We start from the raw sequence: 25886 nt of genomic DNA on the forward strand, positions 1-25886 counted from the left end.
CTCCGATCCTGGTCTAAACAGGTATTGTATCACATAACGATTACCAATTTTTTCCATATTCACAAATTCACTGAAAACTTTGAATATTGATGGCTGCCAAACAAATATTGAGCAACGTGACATATTCAAACTTAAACATATGCCTTATAGATTAGATACTTTCCCTCCAATCATCATATTGTCGGCTCCCCGATACGCCCCTGCTCTGTATCGACTCTTATGCGGAACACTCTGTATATTGCGTTTTGCATCGCATTACACGTAGCCTTGCCTTTTTGTCAAAGGCGGCTAGTGCATAAAGGATGTAGTGTTGCCAAAAAAATGATAGTAGCATAATTCTAATACTAATTATCCAAACTAATACAGGTCTTTGTATTACTTCTTCAAAAAAAAAGTTTAGTAATTCGCAGTCGCCTAGATAAACAACTCAGTATAGTCGACCAATTGAATGAGACACTTACCTCCCGATTAACGCTGTTGCAGTATTATCATTCATCTGAGATACACGAATGTGTTCTGTGCGCTCTTTCCATTGCCTATGTTATAATCTCGGCTGTCTAAACAATGTGGTGTGATTTAACTGGTGAATTTCGCTGTGGGTTAGGTCTCAGGTAAAAAACTTTTTCCGTAACTTTTCGGACTGTCCAACTCTCTAGGACAAACTGAACTGAGTAATATTATACTATTGTGTATGTCGAATCTATTCAAATTGTTCAGAACATTTTTTAAAATTGGTATACTAGAGTATAGAAAAACCTCGATATAGACGTGACGTCCTTATGTGACAACCGTTCCAACAATTCATCATTTCAACATGGAAGGCGATAAAATCAATGGATATTTGACAGCAACGAAAGCGAAAGTTTTTTTTTTAAACAACTAAATTTTTTTCCAACGAGTCGCCACTCTCTTACGTCAAGCGACGTAAACCGTTTTCTTCAATATCTGGACTTTACTAGATTACCGATTGAAAAGTCTGTTAAATAAAATTTGAGTTGAAAAAAAATATGTACGTCGAACTTCCGACATATTTTACCACATTTGATGTGTTTATACTGCCATCTATGGGTTTTATTTTGAATCGTATTGAACTTGACTCACAACGATGTAATAGCCATTTTTATTCCATATTAAAAATTTCACATTATATGAGCTTCAAGATAATTAGAAGTATAAATTTTAATTTGATAGTGAATTTTCAATATAATTGTTTATTCGAACATTAGTACACAATCAAAGTTCAAATGAACTATGTAAGCCTAATATTATATATGTAGACAACTAAAGTTGCTTCTAATGTATGCAATATATATCTTTCTTTTTTTATTTACCGGAAAAAAAGAATAAACTATATAGAGATATAGAATAAATCACAACCCAACAACTGATTAGGTTTATACTTGGGAATAATCGAAAGAAAATAACTGAATTGAACACAACAAAAAGTATATTTTATTATTTTCAAGTACCAATACTATATAAACAATGGCTAGTAAAAATGAAACTCCAAAAAACGTTAAGGTAAGTTATGAAACATCTTAATCATAAAAATTGGAGCCACCATTTTATTTCAGAACACTAATAAAGTTGAAATTGATCTTCGTGTGAAACAAGCCCAATCACAGCGTGGAAATGTTGCTCAGGTCAAGCTCAACGTAGTAAGTATTAAAACGTTAATTTAGATTGGGGAGAAAAACCCTTGAGTTTTTGGATTCTGGATTGCAAGTAAGAGCTTCACAAAAAAATATGAATTATAAAAATATGAGTAAAACCAAATATGTTAAAAATTTCATTAATTTCTCATATTTTATTTTGTTGATCTAGTATAATTTATCTATATACAATCATAATACTTCAAATCGCTTCAAAAACTTTTTCCCCTACCTGGAAACTATTTTTTAGGGAGAATTAGATAATGAAAGGGGAAGGAAACATGTTTATGTGGTTTCATCGAAAAAAAAAAAGATTTTTAGGTAGAGGAAATAAATAATTTTGTAATTATTCAAAATATTTATGTCCCACATCGTACCTTCCATTATCTTATACCTAAAAGTCGTGTTTTTTTTCTATGAAACCCCAGAGAACATATCTGTACACCTTTAATTGTCTAATTATATCTAACAAAATGGTTTCCAGGATGGTAAAAGTTTTTGGAGTGATTTTTGCTTGGAACCCCAATTCTCAATAATTATTAGAACCTTTTATTGATCTGTACCCATGGAGGGTAGTGGTAACAAGTAATATCTGTTTCGAGGTAAGGACACTTTTTACACACAGAGAGAGTTTTCCTTAACTCATCCCTCTATATCTGTCCTACAACAATTCTTTTCTTCTTCATGCCATTTTTCTTTTTATACCACTACCAATCCCCAGTCATTTCCTCAATTATTTTTATGTTAAAATCGTTTAGTGTCACGTAAGTCAATTTTACAAGAAGAAGGAGCTCATCAATATGATTTTACCATGTATTTTTCATCATATAGTTCAACCAGACTTTTTGGTGGCGATACAACCATCTTACAGCCAAAGGAAAGGCAGTCCCAAGCTATTTTTTCGTTTTACTACTATGATAGTCACGTTAGTTATTGCAACGCTTCAAGTTTTAGCTTCTTTATTAACAATAATATTGAACTAATATTTCAGAAAACGAAATGCGAGCAAAAAGCTGGAAATTCGCCTCGTAAAAATGTCCCCAAAACCCCTAAGGCCGTTGCCGATGTACCAGATCCCAAATTCTTATTGAAACAGCAGCAGATCATAATAAAACAACAAAATGCTATGATAAAACAACAACAAAATATGCTGGTACAACAACAATTAGTTACTGTACCTCCAAAACCAGCTCAGGCACAACGACAAGCACCTAGAGGAAAAGGAGCACAATCAAAACTTGTACTTAATGTTAAGTTAGAGAAATGATTCGTTTCAACATGACTTACGTTTAGATATTCAATTTCTGAAAAACAGAAATTATTATTTATATGAATAGTGAACTATTTTTCAAAAAATTATAGTTAAAATTACTTTAATCTATTTTTGTAGGATGGTTTTCCTTTCTAAAGTTATACTTTTTATTTTCAAAGTGCTACACTCATATTCAAGGAATAATTTTTATATCCAAAGTAACCTCTTGTTCTGAGGTTCATTTACTTTATCGTTTTCCTTTTTTTCCATTTCGTAAGTATCAGTTTGCATTTGTTATTAGTCTACTTTATTGCTATTTCTAGTTCATGGAAAGAAATAATGTTAGCCACCAACTACTATAACTTGCACTGTTTGGTTCTTCGTGTAGGTTCATATCCAGCTCGAAGGACCAAATAGTGTAATTATAGTATAGTAAATATAAATTCACTATAAATGTTATCAACAATTCCACAAACATTAACTTAACATTACATATATTACAGGAATTATAGATTATAATATGGAATTTTAGCTAAAAACCACTGAAAGTACGAAAAAGTTGTGTAGTCACAAAAATGACGGGGTTTATTTTCTTTGACAATAATTTTTGACGGGTTACCGTCAGTAATGTTTTTAGATTAGGTAGTTGGCATTACAGAACCAAGAGGGACGACTGCGGGTGCGTTCCCGACTCGGAAAGCGACAGATAAGTGTACAGTGCTGTCAAATTTTTTAAAAACTGTGCTCTTTTGAGTTTACTGGCCAACAATGTGTTGTGTGTACCTTTTCCGACAGTAGTCATGGAGTCGCACTGATTCCTCACATTCGAGAGCCTCACTTTCACTAGGGTGTCTAACCCACGGGTAACACAACTTATTTTTAACAAGGGGGAGGAGGAATCCCTTACAAACGGACACAAAATGCAACGATCCTTAATTGTAAAAACACAAACGAAACATGACAGACACGTAGCCACTTATCCGCGGAGACTCATGGCTCGACCTATCTCAACTCCCGCCGCTCTCCTAGTTTCGCACCGCAAGGAGTCTCTCCTTTCCTCGTGATAGACACAATAATGGGATTGTGCACTGATGATTTTAAAACGTTTATGAAGCTCTGACAACTCTATGAGATCAAATTTATTGAAATTAAAATAGAAAATAATTATTGTACTTATTAATAAATAATTTTTATTGTTATTGTCCCATAAAATAAAGTCAATAATAAAAATAACATATAAATAGAATAATAATATTGTTGTAACAAATTTATAAATTTTGAATAAATAAAAAATACGTTGATGAATGAAGATTGGGAATTTGTTTGAATATCCAATTGTAAAAATAAGCATAAAATGAATTATCCCAGTTAAGCATATTTTTCACCGTCATCTTTCCCGGCTATCCAGTCTTCAATTTCTTGAACACTAAAACAAAAAAAAATTAGTCTCACAATTTGTAGGTACAACTATGTCCAATTTATTGCAAAGCTTGTTAACATGCCAGTTTGTTTACTTCTATTTTCATAAAACATTTTTCCCGTTTAATTGAACATTACGACTAAAGCTCTTATATGAAATACTCCTATATGCACAGTTGGTATAGGAAAAAACGTTCCTACGTTACGGTGCCGACAATATTCATTTTCTCTCTCGTTCGAGATATTTTATCTATAATGCGCATGCTTGAGAATGTGCAGAACCGAGTTGCAACCTCGGAGGATAGAGAAAGCGTTGTCATTCTGTCTTCTTTCCACTTATAGAAGCTGTCCATATAAAAGTATTACATATATGTTAAAGCTTGGTTTATGCAGCCAAAATTAAAATTAATATTGAATTAACAAATTAAATTACTAGTTGAAAGACACTGAAATGGTACTTGCAGTTCATGTAGAAAATTAACATTTAATTTAAATTAGAATTAAAGAGTTCGCCAACTTTTAACTTCTTAGTTTAGTCCCTTAATTTTGTAAGGTTATGAACACAGAATATTTTAGGTCAGTTTGTACTGGTGTTTATTGTGTTGTTTATCATCCTATGTAAACACATATTAACCATATTGTAAACTTGAAAAGAGAGATTTTAAAAGTGGATTCATGTAACAATGATTTTTTTTGCTAATAGGGACAAAGTTCGTTTAGGATTCCTAAAAGTTCACAAAAATGAGAATAAATGATGGCATTAGCCACAGAACGACGTGAATATTGGAGCGTTGAAGAGGGATGAAATTTTGAGCGATTATTTTTTTAATAATGCGAGAATTTGTGCGACTCACTTTGTATATGGTAAACAGATTTATAAAAATAATATTATTTTATATAAAATGTAGTGCTTTGGTACTTAAAAAGTGTTTATAAGATTGCAGAGAAGAGTGTTTTCAAGAAGATGTACTAATTGTATATTTTTTGGTTCAAAGGCAGTTTAGGCCAGATTTAGGGATCTATATATTTGTAATTTGAGCAAAACTTTTTTTTATAAAGATATTTTTTTATTCAGTTCGCTTAAAATAAAAATCTCACTAGCTTATACATTGGGAACCATAGATTTTTTTCTCGTTTTAGGAGAACCAGCCTAACTTGAGGAACCGGGATAACCCTAATTGGATGCCTTCACTATAAAAAGTCAATATCAACTGCCGCTAATCTTGTAAAAAATTTCTCACTCTGCTAGCAAGAACAAAGTAATTGTTTTCCATTTTCTTGGCAAACATATCTTGTACAAATCCAGCTTCATAATATGTGTAATGACTTATAAGCCTTTAACTGGTCACCAATGTGATAGTCGTGACTTGAAATTAAAAAATTCATCAAATCCATTATACCTACATTTGGTAAAAACTACTATTAATAAGAGGTTACCACGGTCAGGATTATGAAGAACAGAACTAAGTTCACGGGTTGAACTTAGTTGGAATTTGGAAATTCTCGACATTTCGGCTCCCCCTTCAAAGCCATTATCAAGTAAAGGGAGGGAGTAGGATGGTTATCAATAAATGAAGAAATGAGTAACTGGTGCCTAAAACTCTTGAGTGGATAAAAGGAGTCTTTTGATTTCAGTGGTTATGGAAAAGTCATTTCAAATTTCGTGCACCTCTTCAAAAATGAAATTGGGAAAAACCGAGTTTGCAAAATTTGCCTCAGATGTCTATTTGGAAGGTTTTGTTAACCAAGCCTAGAAAAAATGAAAACGACTATGTAAAAAGACTGTAGATAAATATAGAGAGAGCAGCATGTAAGTGAATTTGTAATTTGATAGAGAGAAAGAACATTGTTTTACTATTCTTTGCAGTTCTCACTAGTCGAAATTTCGGCTTTATAGCGAACCAAAGAGAATTAAGTAAACAGAAATCATCATATACGGATCTACATTATTATCCTTATTTCACGACTTAAGGGTTTGGCAATAGTCACTTAAAACGAAGGTAATTTAGAAAAAAAACGCACTCAACAGTATATATTAAGCTGAAATTATTAATTTTACTACTTAAGATCAGGAACAACAATGAAAACATTATGGTAAAATGATATTTACGTGTCCCACGCACAAAATGGCAAAGACGTCAAAATCACGTGTCAAATATAAAAAATAAGAATTTCTAGAAATGGTTCAGTATAAAGAAATGAGAAAACTATCTATATATATATATATATATATATATATATATATATATATATATATATATATATATATATATATAGATATAATTATTAAAAAAAATAAGAATGCATTAACGAACCATGAAATATCAAAAAAAAACATAAATCCAATTATAAAGATTCAAAAATTCTTGTAACAGAATCTAATACATGTAAAAGAGAATTTTTAAAAATATGAATGATAAAAAGACCTAAATAATATTTCATAAATTTCTATGTGAATTATTTTTTATTTGTAATATGATAGTTAAGGATGAAAAAAAATTAGTATGGTTGATATTTGTGTAGTAGCCGATCTATTGATTAATATAATTAGACAAATTATCAAAATCAAATTGAGGATGCACATGAAAATATAGTTTATGATACCTACGTTCTTGGTACTTTTGATAGGCATTCGATACCATCTTCTGTAACGAGAACATCATCTTCAATGCGTACACCGCCGAAACCTCTATAGGTTTTCAGTACTTCTGGCACTAAAAATTTGGATTTCTTTGGATCCGCTAGAGCTTCATTCAGCAACTAAAAACAATTGTATAAAAATTGTACACAATAAAATTTCCATTATCAACTCTAGTTATAATATAATATAGTTAAAATAATCAATTGCATTTATTAAGACCTCTCAAGGGGATGTGATCTTGTCAATCAAATATGAATATATCAATCACTTAGAAAACAGAAAAAAGATATTTTGGTAAATGGAAGTCACTGTTTAAATCATTATTCATGAAGTTTATGCTTCCATCATCAAGAAATAATATCTGTTAATGACATTAACCTAATTGATTTCAAGATTCCAGTCTTGTCTATAGCAAGTTCCACATATATATCACTATGTAAATTGGAACGAGGTCTTTTTTAACTAGATTATAACCGTTTCGTAGTGGGATTAGAGCAAAATTGAACCACAAGGTGTACTAACTCTAATATATTTCATAGCTTTCGAATACTTATGTATTCATCATTTGGGCCTGAAATTATGGTCAATTACAAATTGTAATTGATCATATTGACCAATATTGTAATTTACAATATTATAAAAATATGTATGAAAGTATAACAATAATAAAATTTACGCACAGTAATTAGTTAAGAATTGCGGCGTTTCAAATTTCGTTGTTTCTTTTAAAGAAACATTGAATTCATGGATTTCAAAAATCAATCTTCAAATTGACATTTTGGTTGTTACTTTTTGGTTCCATTGTTATACGTTTATACATATTTTTTATATTGAATTCGAAAGCTCAGAATTATATTAGAGTTAGTATATATTGGTGTTTAATTTTGCCACAATCCCACTATGAAAACGTTCTTATCACTATGCAGATATTCTAAACTCACACAATCGATAAAATAGCATCCAGGTTCGACAGTGACAACCATGTTTTTCTCCAACACTCTAGCAGTTCTCAAACTCTTTAACCCTGGTCTTATAGGTCGAGCAGGATAACCATCTAAGTATCCTCCTACATCGTGAGTATCTAACCCCAGAAAATGTCCAAGTCCATGAGGTTGGAAAACTGCGGCGATATCTGCTTCCAGCATTTCATCTACAGAACCCTTAAGTAGACCTCCTTTCTTCAATTCTTCCAATAATATTTTGTTGGCTAATATATGTAATTCTGGCCATGGTACTCCAGGTTTGCCAGCCTTGATAACAGCCTCATTAGCCTTCAAAACAGCTTCATAAACGATTTTTTGTTGTGGGGTGAATTTTCCATTTACTGGAAAGGTTACAGTAACATCAGCAGCATAACCAAAATAATCAGCTCCCATATCAAAAAGGCTGAAATTAAATAGATAAAATTTAAGACATGGCATTGAATCTATTTAATAATACCTACCACAATGTTCCATTTTTTAACTTATAATCATTTGGACAACCAGCATGTCCGTAATGTAGAACAGCCCCGTTGATGCCAGAACCACAAATACAAGTGTAAGCTGCATGTCTACATCCACCGTTTTTGTAGCAATAGTGTAAAAATTCGGACTCACATTGATATTCATATAAACAATCTTTGGCAATCCTCATCACATGTCTGTGTGCTGCAGAAGACACTCCTACGACATACTTGATAACTTCAATTTCATGTTCTGTTTTTATCACCCTCCTAAAAAATTTCCATATACTTTATGGTTAAGAAAATTCATCTCATTTTGAATTGATTAAATTTAGTATGATATTAATATAGAAACTTACAAATTTGCTATTATGGGAAATAATGTTTTGTTGTCCACATTGAACCTAAAAGTGAAAAGATAAATAAAACATAAAATTTAGGAGTTCAAATTCCTCCTAATATTTTAGAATATTTGAATAAAATTTTCAATTATTTTTAACAATTACAAAAAAAGACTTACTTGTCAATTCCTTCAAACGTCGCTTCTTTGGCATCAAGACCGCTATCACTATTACGCCCAGTCTTTAAAAAGAAAAATATTAACAAAAATATAAAATACATATATAAGACTAAACTTACCAGAGTCAATAATTTCTTCCTGTTCAATTCTTGAAGTACTGTTTGAATCTGGAAAAGTTAAAAATAGACATGCCTTCATGTGTATTTTTATTTCAAATTGATTTTCCAGTGAAAGCTGGATCAAAAATAAATAGACACAGAAAACCTCCAACTGAACTAGCTCTTACAGACCAATAAGCCTCCTTCAGTTATAACAGAATAATCTCCAATTGAAAAACTTGTACCAGAATATCAATTTGGTTTCAGTAGACTAGAATTGTGAACAAAATCAAAGAGAGCCTAGAAGAGGAGGAAATGTGCACTGCAGTTTTCTTGGATATGAAACAAGCTTTTGATAGAGTATAGCATAAAATATTTCTGTACAAAGTCAACTAATCCTTGAATAGACCTAGAAGATAGACATTTTAGAGTTAAATTCGAGGAGGAACTATCACACTATCCTGAAATGAATTCAGATGTATCCCAGGGCACAGTTCTGAGGCCGTTCTTGTATCTACATTTCACAGTGCAGTGATTTCATCAAATTAAATCAAGCATCAGAAAATATTTGAAACAATCTAATGCTCCTGGAATCCTGGCCCAAAAAATGGAAAATAAAGGTGAACAAATCAAATTATGTTTACCAAAAACGACCATCCTCTAATTCCTATTATTAATAGCATTATTTCAGTAAAAGATGAAATTAAATATCTAGACCAAACAATTTAATTTATGACTGCTACATATTTGAGATGGAAAAACTAAGGAAAATTTAATTTTTCTTGTTAAAACAGATTTTTATTTTGAAATACATGATGTAGGTGATCTACTTATTAATAGGAAAATAAGTGTATCTTCAGTGTCAAGTCATAATTTGATATCTGGAAAGTAGTCGAAACGTCAATATTAAATGCTTTTAAACGAAATTTTAATTGATAGAAACCTAAAACCAAGAGATAATTTATCAACAAAATATATATATATATATATATATATATATATATATATATATATATATATATATATATATACAATTACCTGATCAACATAGTGAACATATTCAACATTGTATTTCTTTTTAAATGTTTCTAAAGGAGTTAGTGGACCCATCCATACAGCATATTCTTGTGGATACCGTGGAAAGAATAAATGTGCATTTCCTGTAACTATATCTATTATTCCATAGCAGCCTGCTTCAGTAACTCCAAAACACCAACAGAAATATGATTCCTATGAATTAGTTTAATAATATTCATATTATTAATTAGATTACTCAACCTACCTGAATGAAAATATAATTAATATCACTGTCATATAAAGGCAGTTCACATCCTCCTTGGAGAACAACAACTGAATCTTCAGACACTTTTCTCAATTTCTCTAGAAGACGCTTTCTATTTGTTTGATAGAGGATATTAGAGATTTCATAAGTATGAGGACCCATACTCAGTTTTCTGAAAGATATTGCATTATATATCACCATATGTTAATTAAATTTATCTAATATTCAATTGAAACACTTACCCTGTTGTGTCAGGCATTGTTACTATGTTACTGTTTTAAGATTACGAAAAAGAATGAATTTAGAATATAAATTTTCTTCAACAATGTTTTTATTTCTCGTGGAAATAAAACCAATTTCTTAAAATCGTCCCACAAAATTATTTATGCCTATTCATTATAATACGTATCAGATCAGAGTACAATCTGTATCTATGATAGTAAATAAGTTCTTTATAATTAGATAAAACAGAACAAATAAATCAAATATTAGTCATATGTCATATAAAAGTCATGGAAACTTGGTTATATGGAAATTAATTTGCTTATTTGCATGCAATTGCTTTACTGTTTCTATTGCCATTCGTCAATATTTATCTCACTCAAATCACTTTATAATTTATTCCAGTTGGGTTTACTATTATAACACTCTGAACTAAGTGGAACGGGAAAAGTGCTTATTGGCACTCACCCAATATGTTGACATGCGACAAGTGATTTTCATTTCTTCTTTTTTAAACTTAATTGTCTTTACTTTTTGGAACCAATATACGGTCTGCTGATTGCTTGCAAAATATCATTTTTCTTTGCCGGGATAAAAAGTTCGCTTTTCGTGCCTAGTATGCGGGACAAAAGTGGCCTATTCTCTCCCGGAAAGAACTTTCTTTTGCTCCCAGTATCGTAGCAACGACTTGTTTATCGAAATGTTTACTCTCGATGACAGTTTGCTTCACATGACATTTAGTATATATTATTGCGTTAAAATACAGATTTGGAATTAAAAAAATGAATTTAGACGATTCTAGTGATAGTGAATTAGAATACATTAAGGAACTTTTCATCCCGGCGAGAGAAAAAAATAGTTTATGTAATACGGGACAAAAATTGGGTTTCCTCACCCACGATTTTTGTCACCCGATCATTCGGCTTTTCTCCATAGTCGCGTGATGTACTATTTATCAATATTACTGCGTCGATAGATTTAATAATTTTACCAAGAGGATGTAGGAATAAATAAAAATCTTATGTAATTTAATAAACCATATTTACTTAACAAAATAAAAATTTCTGATATAAATCAGTTCATATAAAATTAAATATTATATAAAAATGAACAGGTAAAAATAATACTTTCCAAATACTTTAACAATATGTAAACATTTCTTTTAGACTGTACTTTAATCGTATCAAAAGATCCTACTTATAATTATGACTTTTGGTAACAAAGATGTAAATGGAGATCTTTTTTCGAGATACGATTATGTTTTGTTTTTTATTTTAAAAAAATATCCAAATTAAAGGTTTACATACTGCGTACCTAAACAGTCAAGTAACATTTTTAAGAAAAATCTCATTATTCTACAAAATCAGTCAGTATCGCTTAATATATTGGAGACGATTGTATTTGCAGTTAATATACAGTTTATTTACAATATTTATTCTACAATTACGTTGAAAAGATACTTAATATTAATTAAATATACAGTTTTTATAACTATTCTGCGCAGTCTGATTTTCTTATAGATTATATAACATATGCTAAAATCAACAGCATAAAATTTGCAAATAAATTAGTATAAATATTTTTTGAGGCCCAATATACATAGAAAATGTTAAAGTTTTATTTCACTAATTATGAAATTTTAGCCAATAATAAAACTCGTTTTTGGATACATAGCAGTTTTCAGTAAATACAAATTGTTTCAGCAGTAGTCAGTGGCGAAGCTAAAGGCTTAAAAACTATAATATCTAATGTCATTTGACTAAATTTCGTAATCAATATACGTCTATGATTGAAATAAATCATAATTCGAAACATTAAGAATTTATAAATCGGGTAAATATCCCAAATTATAATAGAATATAATATAATAAGAATTTTTAAAAATATGGCCAAAATATAACCAAATTAGAAAAATTGGCCACATACTATATTTTTCGAAATTGTTAATTGGAAGCAAAAAGTGATTCAGATATAGAAAATGTCAAAATTCGGTCAGTGGGGCTTGTATCGTGTTTAAAGCAGACCTATTTAAAATTCTACTTGACTATGGGGGTTCACCAACTCATGTTAAAAGAAACAATTTTCTCTATACTTAATAGTAACAGTATTAACGAGGTGTGATCAAAAGTATGGTGAATGTATTCAGCAATTAATTATTAGTATGTTTCATAACCTCAAATATGAAGATTTCCGAATGGAAAATCAGTGACTCATCGTTTTTAAAAACACCTGTGTTATAAGAGGGTATTGGAACGTTGGTGCAACAATTTATTTATCATGAAAAGCGTCATGCCATAAGTCTTTTTGGTCGTTATACTATCCGTTTTGGTCACCAGATTCAGAACCGTCCAACTTTTGGCTTTAATCTGCTTAAAAAGAAACGTTTTTGGACTATTCCTGTCGTTGGGTTGGTCATACGAAAGCCATTTTTAAATAAGCCTTCCAGAAATGATCCACTCATAGATTTAACGTTGGAATAAGTACATTGTTAGTTGATGTTAACTCTTTTGATGGAGTATAATCCAAATTTTATGTTACATTTTTAATAGGGTTGTCAACAAAGTAATTTCAGTTTTATAGTATAAAATAAAGAATAGTTTTTAATCAATTATATATTTTTTATTTTGCTCAATGACCTTTTCCATCTTTCTTTCAGCTTCATGATTTTGGGCTTACAAAATTTCTGGTCCTTATTAGCAAAAAACTGAACCAGGTGCGATTGAAGGTCATTGTCATTTCTGAAAGTTTCACCATTCAAAGAATTCTGCAAACTTCGAAATAAACGGTAATCAGATGGTGTCAGATCAGGGCTATATGGGGGACATGCGTCACTTCCCAGATAAGTTCCAATAGTTTCCCACGAGTTGCCAAAGATGTGTAAAGTCTTGCATTATCATGGTGGAACACTAAACCTTTCCGATTTGACAATTCTTGCCGTTTTTCTTTGATTAATTAATCCAGTTTCATTAATTGTTGACAATGAACATCAGAATTGATCGTTTGGTTCCTTGGAAGCAGCTTAAAAACACAACACTCTTGTAATCCCACCAAAATGACAGCATGAGCTTTTTTTGTTGTTGTTTTTCAGCTTTCGATGTGGTTTGTGCTGGTTCATCGTGTTTGCTCCTTGATCGTTTTCGAACTATGTTACTGTACAGGACCCATTTTTAATCACCAGTGATGATTATTTACAATAAATGATGGGTTTTATTTCGGTTACGGTGCGTATCGCAAATGTAGATTCTTTGTGTTTCTTTCAATTCGTGAGGTACCCAAATATCAAGCTTCTCAACTAACCCAAGGTCTTTTAAGTGTTTTTCAATTGATACATGCAGCCTCTCGAACAGTTATATGATGATCCTCTTCAATTATAACTTTTATTTAGTTAACATCAATTTCAATTGGTCGACCAGAACGTTGCTCATCTTTGAGGGAAAAATCTCAAGAACGGAATTTTTTATATTGATTCTGATACGTGCGATCTGTTAAGCACTCAGCACCATAAACTTGAGATATTTCTTTGTGAGCCGCAGCATCTTTCTTCCCTTAACGGAAATAAAAAAGTAAAATGTTCGTTTTAACACTCAATTTAAAATTAACCCACAACTAATAGCGTTAATAAAAATCACGCATTACTTGCTTCTATAGTTACGTCAATGTGACCAGTATCACGTGACAAACAGCAAAGTACAGCACTAACACAAGTAATTCAAAAAACAAAGCAACGCTCTCTATCAGTAAAAAGCGAAAGTACTTAGTTGCCAACCCCATATTTTATTTTAAATAAAATATTTTTTTACTTGATTACACCTTGTATATTGTGTAAATTTAATTTCCGATAACTTCTTTTCAACAAATTTCGTTATATTGTCAATACACCTATCATACTATTATATCCAAAACGTGAAAATAATTTGATTAATATCTTTTTTTAGAACATTACTTAATAAGTCCCAGGACTGAAATATAGATGGCGACACCAGCAAACTTTCTACGTAGTGTATAAACTGGCTTAAATTTTATTATCGTGTAATAAGTTACGTAAAGTCCAGACCTGACTATCAGTTATCCAGGACAGTATTTCAAATGAATTTAACTGAATTTTATATAAAATTTATTTTTTCTCTCATACCAGGAACTTATCAATTAATCTCCTGAATATTATTTTGAAAATTCGTTTCTTAAAGAAAGTAATTAATCAGACAAAATTGTCTAGTATACATTTATGGTAATTGATTATTTTCCACGTTATTGTCAGAAATAAAATGAAAAATTCAAATATAAAATTGATTAGTTTGATACCATAAAACACATGTATGAAATTTGAATTATGCAATTTATGAAATATGTCACTAAACGTACTAAAAATGTTACTTGAGTGGCGATAAAAATTAAAAGATAAAATTATATCACAGTGAAAATCTAACAATGTTCAGTGCGTAACCCGTACAAAAATATAAATAGATTACCCAACAATAATCACCCCCCTTTTCGTTTTTAATTTTAAGAACACCCGCATTCTTCCACTGCCATATTTTCCCATAGTCGCATGACCATGGTCGTTGGATAGTCTGGGTCGATTACTAAAAATGATACCGACGATAATTTTAGTGGAGCACAGCAAGCTTTCGGTATAACTTTCCTATAAGCTTTATGATTCCTCCGTTCTTTTCGTCGCATTATACTTTGTATATAAGTATGGTTGTAAGAATGAAGATAGTTAGGGGGACACATTCCAGTACAATAGCCTGCATCGTACACTTGAGGGCGAACTATTTGTTCCTGTTCCAATCCTAATTCACTAAAAGTCACATTCATCGATTGTCTACAGCATTTATGCTTAGGACCCGTGTCCTTGCATGTAGTTTTATGTTTTGGTTCATACGGAGATTCTCTACGAACTCTTCTTGATTGAGGAGTATGTATTAGACTAGTTACTGCTGCTTCTAGTGGATCTAATCTGCAATTAGAGTCCAAGCACACTAATTCTAAACCTAAATTTACATCGCCACGCAACCACGATTGCACTGCACTTGTTATATCTACAGTACACCACTTTGGACCCTCTTGAGAGAGATAAAATGTCCGTTCTCTGATGAGTTCTTTTCTTCGGTTACCTAAGATTACATTCACTTGAACTTTTGGACTGGGCACGTCCTCGAACTGTGGTGGTACTAACAATTTCAGTTCAGCGCTCTCCAGTTCTACGTTGCCTTGAGGAGCTACAGGGAACCTTAGCCTAACTGTGGGGTATCTGTCGTTGTCTCTCACTAATTTACGATCTGAAACAACGAAAATTAGAGTTAGTTATATCGAAAAATTGAATCGAAATAACATGGATCTATATAAAATTTCAATTAACATGAAATTTCCATATTATATAATCTACACTTCCGCAACGACATTTTAGATTTTTCTAGACTTATACAAAACATTTGATCGTTTTTTAACACCCCAGTGTCATTAAAAATGAGTTTTATTACTTTAACTATCACAAAAGCTATCTTTATACCAAAAAAATTATCGTCTTTACCTTTTTTGTGCGTAATTAACTAATCTAAAAATGATAAATAAACAAAGAACGAGTCGTTTAATTTGTTTATTTATTTTTAAAATTTAAAACTATTAAGTATACCTCGTATCAATGGTTTTGTGTATCTATGTTTAAATCAGAGAGAAGGATCTCTTCAAATTTTAAGAAGTACCCTGGTATTTAATTTGTTGTTTTTGTATATAAATTCCTTTCTTAATTATATCGGACAGTAATATATATTTAAATTCAGAACTTAACATGAGTTAAAATTAGATTTTTCCAAATTATTTTAGAGTAATTATAATTAATACCATCCAGTAATGCAGCGAAAACGCACATAAGATCATTTATTCACCGGAAATAAAAATTACGCTCACAGAGGCGTAGATAATTTAATAGATAAAAAAATATCCATAAAATAAGATCCACAACAAATTTTCACAATGAAAAACATGTTTATTGACATTGATTAATACGAGTTTGAAAATATTAGATTATTTTTCGACATAACCTCCGTTTAGATCAACGCAGTTTTGTGGTGTGCCATCTTCTTTTTGTCTGAAATATGTCGTCGCTTCCTGAAGGTAACTTAAAACCTCTGCGTCTCTCCCAAGTGTGTTCAAATTTGTACGTCAGTCTTGAATTTTCTGCACCATTTGCGCACATGTTGCACACTCATACACTTTTCCCCATAGACATCACACAGTCGAGAATCAATGTCTATCGTAGGAACTTTTTTTGCACATAAAAAACGAGTCACAGAGCATAATTCGTACCTGGCGTGAGAATGAATGCTCCCACTTTCGCGGCTACCAAGATAAAAATGAACGTTGTAGAGAGTTCGTCGGGGTGAAAACTGGGATAAAAGGAGCCAATCTACACGCCAGTTTCGCCAAATCCCGGCTAACAGCGTTCCTAGCGTTCGCAGCTCCTTGGGAACCTTATTTTATGGACAACCCTCGTATATACGTTGCTACTAAAGCAAGCTAATAAATAATCAACTGAACTTTTTATTATTTATTCTATTTAAATATTTTACTTTATAGTAAAATCAAAGCATCTCAAAAGTAGTGATAAAAAATTGACTACGTCTCAGGAATTTTTACGATGCTAAAGGTAACGATGGGCGGAGTTTGTCACTGCGCATTCGGAAAATCTCAATTTCGAGAGCCAAGCTAGGATGGTCGAGTTATAATAAGTAAGGTTAGAAAGTTTAGAGCGAAACCAGCTGCTATTTTCGCTCGTTCGTTGTAAAGCTTAATTCAGAGTCAGCACGAGGGAACTAGAGCGCGAGAGTGTGGATGTTGCGCTCGTATTACCATAGGTTTTTCGAATGCGAGTCAAAGGACGTGAATATAGAATAAATGGAGAGTGTGCACGGCCAGAATTCCTCCCACCTTCACTCTCTAAAACTCGTATCGAGAGCGAGAGTATGGATCCGACATAACCACAAACGCTAAGAAAAGCGCTTCGTCTGTTATATTTTCCATTATGTACCCTTATATATTTTATTTTATTATATATCACATCAAGTCTATTTTGGTTTAATAATATAACTTATTATTAATACTTAATAATAAATAGGACGAAGACATAGCGAAACAACATTATATATATTATTCAGTTTGACACAGACAACGTATTTGTTTACCCCTTTTCGAATGATGTGAAGTAATTACAGCGAATCTATCACATGACAATTTTATCAATTGATATGATAATGAGAAGATAGCGACAAGACATGGCAATCCTGCCATTACAGAAGCATACATTTTGTTGACGAAAGCAGTGAGAGAAGAAAAAATCACAAACGTCTTCAAGTATATTTACAGTTTTAATAAGAACAATCATAAATAGCTTTTAACAAAGGTAGATATTTTCGTAATTAAATTAGTTGTTAGCATTGAGTCTCCCATACAGAGGGCAACATATTTTTAAATATTTTGTCATGGTCTGTTTAATGTTCTTCATACGCTTCGGCTACGATTGCGATAAACATCTTCTATGGTAGATAAGAGAATTTCCAATGAACAAGGCACCTAAGTCATTGAATCAAAATAAGAGACACGATAAAACCGACTGACAAAAAAATTAAAACATGAAAAAAGTTAAAAGTTAATGATGTTGTACAACAATAAATAGTAACGATAGATATACTAGCACATTTACGAGAGAATGCAGATAAGAGGAACATAATTTTTGTTGTTTCAAAACTAGAAGATAATAAAATAATTAGAAGAAAATTCTGGAAACATGTTATTATGATAATTACGTATCAAGAGTTGTAAGTAGCATATTATCTACGATTGGAAAAATAACCCACGTTAAGTGCGTAATAGTCCTATAAACGTTTCTTTCGAAAAAGTCAGTATAGTCCAGTGAACAATGGAAAGGTATGGTATCACCTCAGAATTCCAGCAAGACGCAGGAATTAGCGTGAAAATTTGGAATTGAGTTCTATTAACCATTTACTTCAAAATCTACCCTATGCCAATATGTGCAAATTTTTGTAAGGAGTGAAAACTACCCCTTACTGTCAAAATTCGATAAAATAAAAGTTAAAGTATTTAGAAAGTTGAAAAAAAATATTTGTAGGAATAAAATAAAGATAACACGATGTTATAGGATATTTTTTTTTGTATTCAACTCAAATGTCTCTGTATTACAACTTTTTCAACCTTAAAATCATCCATTATTACAAAAAAGTTGAAAAAAAACATTTATGATGTTATTTAAGGAATTAAAAATATTACTTATGTTAAATTGATATTTTTTGTAGTGCTGTGTATATGAATAGTGTTAGGCGAAAATTCTTAAAAAAGGGTAGCGCCACATTAGCATTAGAGTAAATTTCTTTTAGGTTACGCAAGTCCTTGAACTTTTCAATAATGAATTACTCAAGTCAAACAAGATATTCCGGCATTCTTTAATTCACCTACAACTGCTACATTCATACTTTACCCTTTTTCTACACCAGCGCCATTCTGGAAGGTTTTTGAACTGTTATTTACTCCCCTCCTTCTCTCGACTATAATTTTTGCTTGGAAGTTTCGTTTTCCAGAAAAAAAAACTAATGGGGTACAAAAAGGGATCAGTTCACGTCTGGTACCCTGTTTAAACCAAACTCCCTTACAGACAGGTACATTTTACTCGTCTATTTACGTTTTATAATATAATATTCAGTTGTAGCAAGCTAACGTGGTATAATAATGATTTTTTTCCAATGTCCAAGTAGGATTAAAATTAAGTGCATCTGTCTAAATAACGGTGTATAATGCCTTCCAATTTATAATGATTCAATTGCCTTTCAACTATTACTTTCTCTCACAAGATATACATATTTTTAAAAGTATTTATAAAAATAATAACTTTATAACATGATGTACATACGCCTATGGTAGATCAAACAATATTGCCGGCAAGGGTTTTTATAATCTGCAATTTATATTGGAAGAACTATAACAGAGTATCAACAAAAGCTTTAACGATACGATGTCATTTATGAGAGTACTAGTTTCAACCGCCTATTGTCATAGAAAACTTAAATACACATAACAAATCGATTGTACTCATATTATCATACAATTATAAGGACTTTAAACAATATTTTAAAGAGGGTATTTCAACGTACCCGTACAATTTGAAGGGTCTTCAACTTAGAAATAAAAACAATTGTTAAGTAACGAGGATCACAGAACACTTTTGTTTGTTTATATTTCCTAGAATCCGTTCGAGAAATATTTATTAAAAATTTGAACAAAATTAAACAATAGCTCATTTCTTAATATAACCTCAAAGTATTGATGATATATAATTAAAAAATTCCTTCAAGTAATAGTATAAGTATTATAAGATATCGTTGGAGTTTTTTAATGCATCGGCACGATATTTATTAGAAAAAAAAATTGATGGATTGAAGGAGTACAAACCGTGATTACTTTTGAATAAATCAAGTTGTTAGGAAATTCTTAGAAACGACTATTAGTAAGTGAAACCGACCTACATGTGTACATGAAATCCAACGCTCAATTCTTCATTTTTTTGTAAGGTAACTGCGCTGTTTCGAAGAACACGATCCATAAAAACTTTATGGTTTATGGTGTATCCGAGTTTCTGATATGTGTTTTTAATGATTTTCGGTTCCCCTACATATTTTTTTAGACAAAAAATCCATTAACATAACATTTGTATTTTGTATGGCAGATTCAAGGCATATGACGGTTCCAGTAGGTTCACGCCATACACACCCACTAAATAAAACATGCTTGTAAAATATTTTACAGGGTTATTCGAAAGATTAGCTTTAGAAAATCATGTAGTTGGTATACTTTAACGATGGGAGAAGTCAATACGGGTTGTGCGGCAGTAACACCCCGTATATTTCAAAAGTATCTGTGTGTGGTTTCGTCTCGCAAACAAAAATATCACTTTGAATTTAGGTCGTTAATGTTTTTACAATGGTTTATTAGTAGGACTTCCACAACACAGGATTTGGATTTGTTTTATTTAGTTCAGAATGAAAACACGATATGCGTATATTTATGTAATCACTAAAGTACAGTGCTGTAGGTGAAGGGGCTAAATTACGAGGTGTTTATGAACAAAACAAAAGGCGGCGAATGTTTTTAACGGAGGTCTACGCTATTTTTAGTCATAAGAACTCGAAAAATTAATATTTTCAATAATTTTTTGTTTAATTTACCTCTACGTTTAACATAAAAATAAGAGCTAAGTTTGAAAACAAGAATATCACCACATTTTTGATTGATAAAAAATCATATTATTACTCGTATTATTTTTATTAACCAATTTTTATACACTCATTAAATCGTTGTGAAATTCACACAACGCAACGTTTCAAAGAAATCATGAAGAAAGGCGATCATAATCTAACCTAAAAATTTTTTTCTAATTTGCAAAATTTGTGTGAATTATGATATTTATTTATAACCAAAAATTGATTGGACCCCACTTCAAAATAATAAAAGGTAATTAATATCTTTCAAAGTACTACATTTGGTTTGCAATGCACGCATACCACCGATGACAACATTTTGCGGTCAAAAATTCGCGAATTGGGGCACAGCACGTTGTAATAATGAAAAAGGATGCTGTCGGACCATTTTCCAGATATCTATATTCCCAAATCAGTTATTTTGGGCATGCGCCAACTACCTGCTATTGTTACAATGTTCAAACTCGTGATCGTGGTTGTCATGAAGATTAGACAACAAGATTATGCAGCTAGGAATTTTTATTATGAAATGAAAAACAAAAATAAAATATATATTTCAGTAAAAAATATTTTACATTCTAAACACATAAAAAAACGAGAAAAAATATTAAATTCTGTATCTATAAGACCTGCTTCACAAAGTAATATTCTGTTATTTTATTTGACAAGCCTAACCTTACCTAAGCAATTGCAATTGTGCATTATTATGTTATATAAAATTTTACAAATTACGGCTTCCGCCAATTTTCAAAATTCATTTCTCTATTGTATATTATTCAGTCCGTATCTTATAATAAAATGTGGTCTAGAGGATCTAGAAATTCTAGGTTCAAATTTTTGGATTTTCCTACTTTACAAAGTGGATTAGGTACTAAATACCAGGTAAAACTCTTAATGAATTCGTCACGAATTGTATTATGTACTCGGACTACCTTTTCGTTTACCTGAAATATCTTCGTCCGAATCAATTAAAAATCGATATTCCTCTTGGAATTCAAATCAAAGGACGTCCCTACTTATCCTTAACTGACTCATTCTCAATTTTACCACTTGTAGCCTTCAAAGATAGATTTCAACATTTCAAGTTCTTGTTTATACGGTTACATAAATTAGAGTAGCGATTATTTAGTTATACTATTTTTATTATTTCACGTATCTATGGAAACACTTTGTATTGGTGCTTTCCAAAAGTATCTACGTAACACAGCGATTATGCTTATCGAATTGAACTTCTGAGTCATTCTTTGAAATCTTCGAATAACTGATTCATATTTTAAGAGATGAACTACGTGAGAATTACCTACTATTTTCATAATACTTAGAATTAGTAATGAGTATTCTTGAGATTGCGGTAGATGAACTCATTTATATCGAAAAAAAAATTTTTTTATTTATGTTTATATCTGTCGATTTTGACTTTAAAATTTGTGATAAAATTGTAGAAAGCTGTTTTTTTGGTCGTTGATTTTTTCCAAAATAAGTGATAATTTAATATTATTATCCTGAATTGAACCTCTTTTTTCTGTTCGGAAAATTTTCTGAGATCAGGATTATGGTCAACAGAACTAAGTTCACGGGTTGAATTGCGTTGGAATGTTGAAAATTCTTAACGTCTCGGCTCTCACCATTATAAAAAGAGGGATGGAGATAAAGTAGTTATTCGTCCTTTGATAAGAAGTTACCAGATTTCGTACTCCACACAACGAATCACCTCTTTTTGGTTGATTCCAAGAACTCAATCTACCTACTCCTTGAAATTTCACCAAGGAAATGGAAGCTGTAAAAATATAATGATAAAATACTATGGTTTCTCTTTTAATCACTTTTTTTCAGTTTTTATCGGTGAAACTCCAAGGAGTAGGCAGATTGAGTTCTTGGAATCAACCAAAAAAGGGGTGATTCGTTACGTGGAGTAGGCAGATCCCATCCCTCTCTTGACAATGGCTTCAAAGTTGAGCCGATCATGGAAAATCAGTGGTTTGAGAAAGACAATTACCAGAACCCGTCAGAAAGAGAGCTCGATTCTAGCGGATAGTCTTGTTGTATGTTTGGTGGTTTAGTATACTTCGATGATCGAGCTATCCATGCCGAGGCATATAGTGGATAGCAGATGCGAATGTATGAGGTTTTATCGGAGAAATATCCAGGTTTGTTCAAGCGAAATTCTTGCTTGGGAAAAAATTGAATCGAAAGGTGATGTTGAAAATTCAATTTTTTGCATCCAAGACCAAAGAATGGTTTTACGAAGGTCTCAAAGAGCTTGCTGAACGTTGGGCTAAAATTATTGGCAATCGACATTATTTATTAGACAACCTCTCTTATCTTATTTGTCTATCTCGATCCATTGCAATTTAATAGGTCCATTGAACCAAGTAAGGTCAGGCTACAGTAGTTTCTCTGCTACTACATAGTAAATAGTAGTATCGCCAATTTGTCATCAAAATATTGTTGTGCGCGGTATGATCTGTTGTGATTTGAGGACAGTTTTAAGCAAACAACAAAGTCTTCAACAGTTATAACGTGCAATTGATGGTGAAAGTACTTTAGAAGCAACTGTGGTATAACCGGTGGGGTGCGAGGAGCGCACGTGCATAGAGGCACATTTAGAAAACATTTCGTGCATCTAGCGCACACTACCTGTGTCGAATTCAAAGGATCGTTCAACGAGGGCACAAGAAAATTTCATTTGCCGAAGTGAGTTTCAGAGATGGGCAAACGTACAAACTTTTGAATAATTATTATCATTAAGACAAAACGAAAAACCATCAGCAACATCTAAGATTTTTCAAAATGAGCAAATGTTCAATATTATATAAAATATTGATAGAAAAAATTATTTTTTCTAAGAATGAGTGCATTTTCGGTATTAGGTTCAAAATAATTAAAAAATTGCGTATTTTGAATTCTCCACAAAAAGTGTTATAATTTAAGAATGGTTAGGTTAGGTTAAATTAAGTTAGGTTAGGTTAAGTTTATAACTGCAAATGTGCGCTCGATGCACCATCTTATAGAATTTGTGCGCTCAAATCACCATGCGCTCGATGCACGAATTCGTATACCGAACGTGGTCGACATTTCACGACAGAGGATGAGAAAGATCAAGTTATCAACATAAGATTTTAAGTAAAGGTAATTTTGATTTAAAAGTGCATGGATGTACTTGGTGAACATAAAGAATAGCTATTTGTATGCAAAGGACTGAAAGTGTTACTTTGTTGAACGAGTCTGGAAATTGCGAGACGAGCGAAGCGAGGCGATCAATAGACGAGTCCAACAAAGTAGTATTTCAGCCGCGGCGTACACAAAGAAATAAATAATACAGTAAGAAAATAATACAGAAAGAAAATAATAAAGAAAGAAAATAAATAATAAAGAATTATAAACATTTCATTTATTGAACAATATAATGTACTTAACGATATTTGCCATGTCAATATTAATTATATTGGATTGTATACAGATGGAATATGTATATCTCTACTAGATGTTGATGGATTCTCTGTAGATGTGTTTGTGATTCCGATACAATTTGTAGATGTGTTTTTGTCTTCGAAAGAATTTGTTGATTGATTCGTATTTGTGGTGGAAGAAAGTTACGCAAAATCATCGAAGTGAAACTGTCAACAATGAAGTGGCTAGAGTCATATTTGAGAAAGTTAAAGTTGTCTACTTCAGAGCGTCCCGAAATTGTTTTGCAGTCACTTTCACTACATGGAACACTCAAAACGCAACTTTCGGTATGTAAATGAATACAGAACGAACAACTTTCAGATGACGTCTTCTATATTACGTCCCTCATATATTAAGGTAATCTATCATATTTCGTTTTTTAAGTGTTTTTATTGAAAAGAACATTATAGAAAAACTTACATTTTTATGAATTGATACAAGGAATCGATAAAACAAAATAGTAAATCATTCTACTAATACTTATAGATTTTTGACTGCCCAGAAATAGAATGGTAGACATAAGTATATGTTTAACACTTGCTTGTGTATTGGCTTGTACTACGTCCCTGAGCAAACACTAGATATGGCTATTTATAGTGCAGCCTACGTACTAATCTCGATTAAAAATATAATTTCTGATATAATTTTAGCCTCAGTTTTTCAAAAATAAATAACAACTGCATGTGGGGAAACTCGACAGCACTTACAATTATTACACAAAATATTGATGTTTTGGTAAGCCACATACTTCAACGGATATTAGGAATTCTCTTCTCACGAGTCATACTATTTTTAAACAATTTCGTGTTTTCTACAACTTTAACGATATTGAAGAATATAAAATCTTTTATTTACTTTTATAAACCTAATAATTTACCCAGTTTCTCAAATAGACACTTTTCTTAGTATAGAGGGTTGAAATGTATCATATAAAGAGGTTGAAATTTTATTATGTACCGGGTGTCCCAATAAGAATGGCTCTCGGCCATATTTCGGGAACCGTTTATAGTACAGTTTCGGAAAAAAAAATTTATAACAAAAGTGACCTCGAGGAAAACCTGGAAATTATTTACAGAGTTGTAGGTCCACCGCCAGAGGGCGTAATTAAATACCAAAAATTATAAAATGAATAATTTACAAATTTTGCTTAATTAAGATGCATTTAAACTATGATTATCGTATTCTTCAAGAAATTCACCGTATATTTGATTTTACAAGTTTTAGTCTATCTCTTCAAATAAGAGGTGGGGGGAAGCGGGAACTTTATTATGAAAAAACGCCTGTAAGTCCAGTTCTACTTAATCTATCTATGCAAACTTAGTCTTTTTGAAGAGAGCTCCTTTCTACCAATGTAAGAGTTATAATTTCGAAACATCGTAATGTGTAACGTATACGATAGAGGGCGCTGTTTAATTAATTTTTTAAATCTAGCTATCCATTATTAATATTCATTTTATAATTTTTGGTATTTAATTACTCCCTCTAGGGGTGGACCTACAACTCTGTGAATAATTTCCAGGTTTTTCTCGAGGTCACTTTTGTCATAAATTTTTTTCCCGAATCTGTACTATAAACGGTTCCCGAGATATGGCCATTCTTATTAGGACACCCGGTACATATAGACATTAAAAAGTCTAT

General features: G+C 31.5%; 3 protein-coding genes across 3 annotated transcripts in view; 1 reads left to right on the forward strand and 2 right to left on the reverse strand.

The window, feature by feature from the left end:
• Positions 1 to 1085: 1085 nt before the first annotated feature.
• LOC130893311 (uncharacterized) lies at positions 1086 to 4213 on the forward strand. The gene is made up of 3 exons (XM_057799308.1): positions 1086 to 1521; positions 1575 to 1658; positions 2644 to 4213. Exons 1-3 carry the CDS (start codon positions 1486 to 1488, stop codon positions 2917 to 2919), a joined length of 396 nt encoding a protein of 131 aa, XP_057655291.1. The 5' UTR covers positions 1086 to 1485; the 3' UTR covers positions 2920 to 4213.
• LOC130893305 (xaa-Pro dipeptidase) lies at positions 4069 to 11022 on the reverse strand. Its single transcript, XM_057799294.1, has 10 exons — positions 10551 to 11022; positions 10309 to 10480; positions 10065 to 10256; positions 9048 to 9095; positions 8929 to 8990; positions 8768 to 8812; positions 8409 to 8678; positions 7906 to 8350; positions 6932 to 7083; positions 4069 to 4330 (listed from the first exon to the last, which is right to left on the reverse strand). Exons 1-10 carry the CDS (start codon positions 10565 to 10567, stop codon positions 4273 to 4275), a joined length of 1461 nt encoding a protein of 486 aa, XP_057655277.1. The 5' UTR covers positions 10568 to 11022; the 3' UTR covers positions 4069 to 4272.
• A 2124-nt stretch (positions 11023 to 13146) lies between these two features.
• LOC130894804 (univin-like) overlaps positions 13147 to 25886 on the reverse strand; it is a 38295-nt gene continuing 25555 nt past the window's right edge. The window contains exon 3 of the mRNA XM_057801798.1: positions 13147 to 15812. Within this exon, the coding sequence (XP_057657781.1) occupies positions 15034 to 15812 (779 nt within the window). The 3' untranslated portion in view covers positions 13147 to 15033. The remainder of the gene's footprint in view (positions 15813 to 25886) is intronic.

This window comes from Diorhabda carinulata, chromosome 1 (assembly GCF_026250575.1).
Source record: "Diorhabda carinulata isolate Delta chromosome 1, icDioCari1.1, whole genome shotgun sequence".
NCBI lineage: Eukaryota > Metazoa > Arthropoda > Insecta > Coleoptera > Chrysomelidae > Diorhabda > Diorhabda carinulata.

What these genes read in the sequence shown, in the direction of transcription:
- LOC130893305 (XM_057799294.1), bottom strand. An exon ending in GGAAGAAATTATTGACTCTG is followed by an intron (nt 8,991 to 9,047) that starts GTAAGTTTAGTC and finishes TTCTTTTTAAAG; the next exon opens with ACTGGGCGTAATAGTGATAG. An exon ending in TTAAAAAATGGAACATTGTG is followed by an intron (nt 8,351 to 8,408) that starts GTAGGTATTATT and finishes ATTTAATTTCAG; the next exon opens with CCTTTTTGATATGGGAGCTG.
- LOC130893311 (XM_057799308.1), top strand. Translation starts at nt 1,486, where the DNA reads ATGGCTAGTAAAAATGAAACTCCAAAAAACGTTAAG. An exon ending in AAACTCCAAAAAACGTTAAG is followed by an intron (nt 1,522 to 1,574) that starts GTAAGTTATGAA and finishes ATTTTATTTCAG; the next exon opens with AACACTAATAAAGTTGAAAT. An exon ending in CTCAGGTCAAGCTCAACGTA is followed by an intron (nt 1,659 to 2,643) that starts GTAAGTATTAAA and finishes CTAATATTTCAG; the next exon opens with AAAACGAAATGCGAGCAAAA.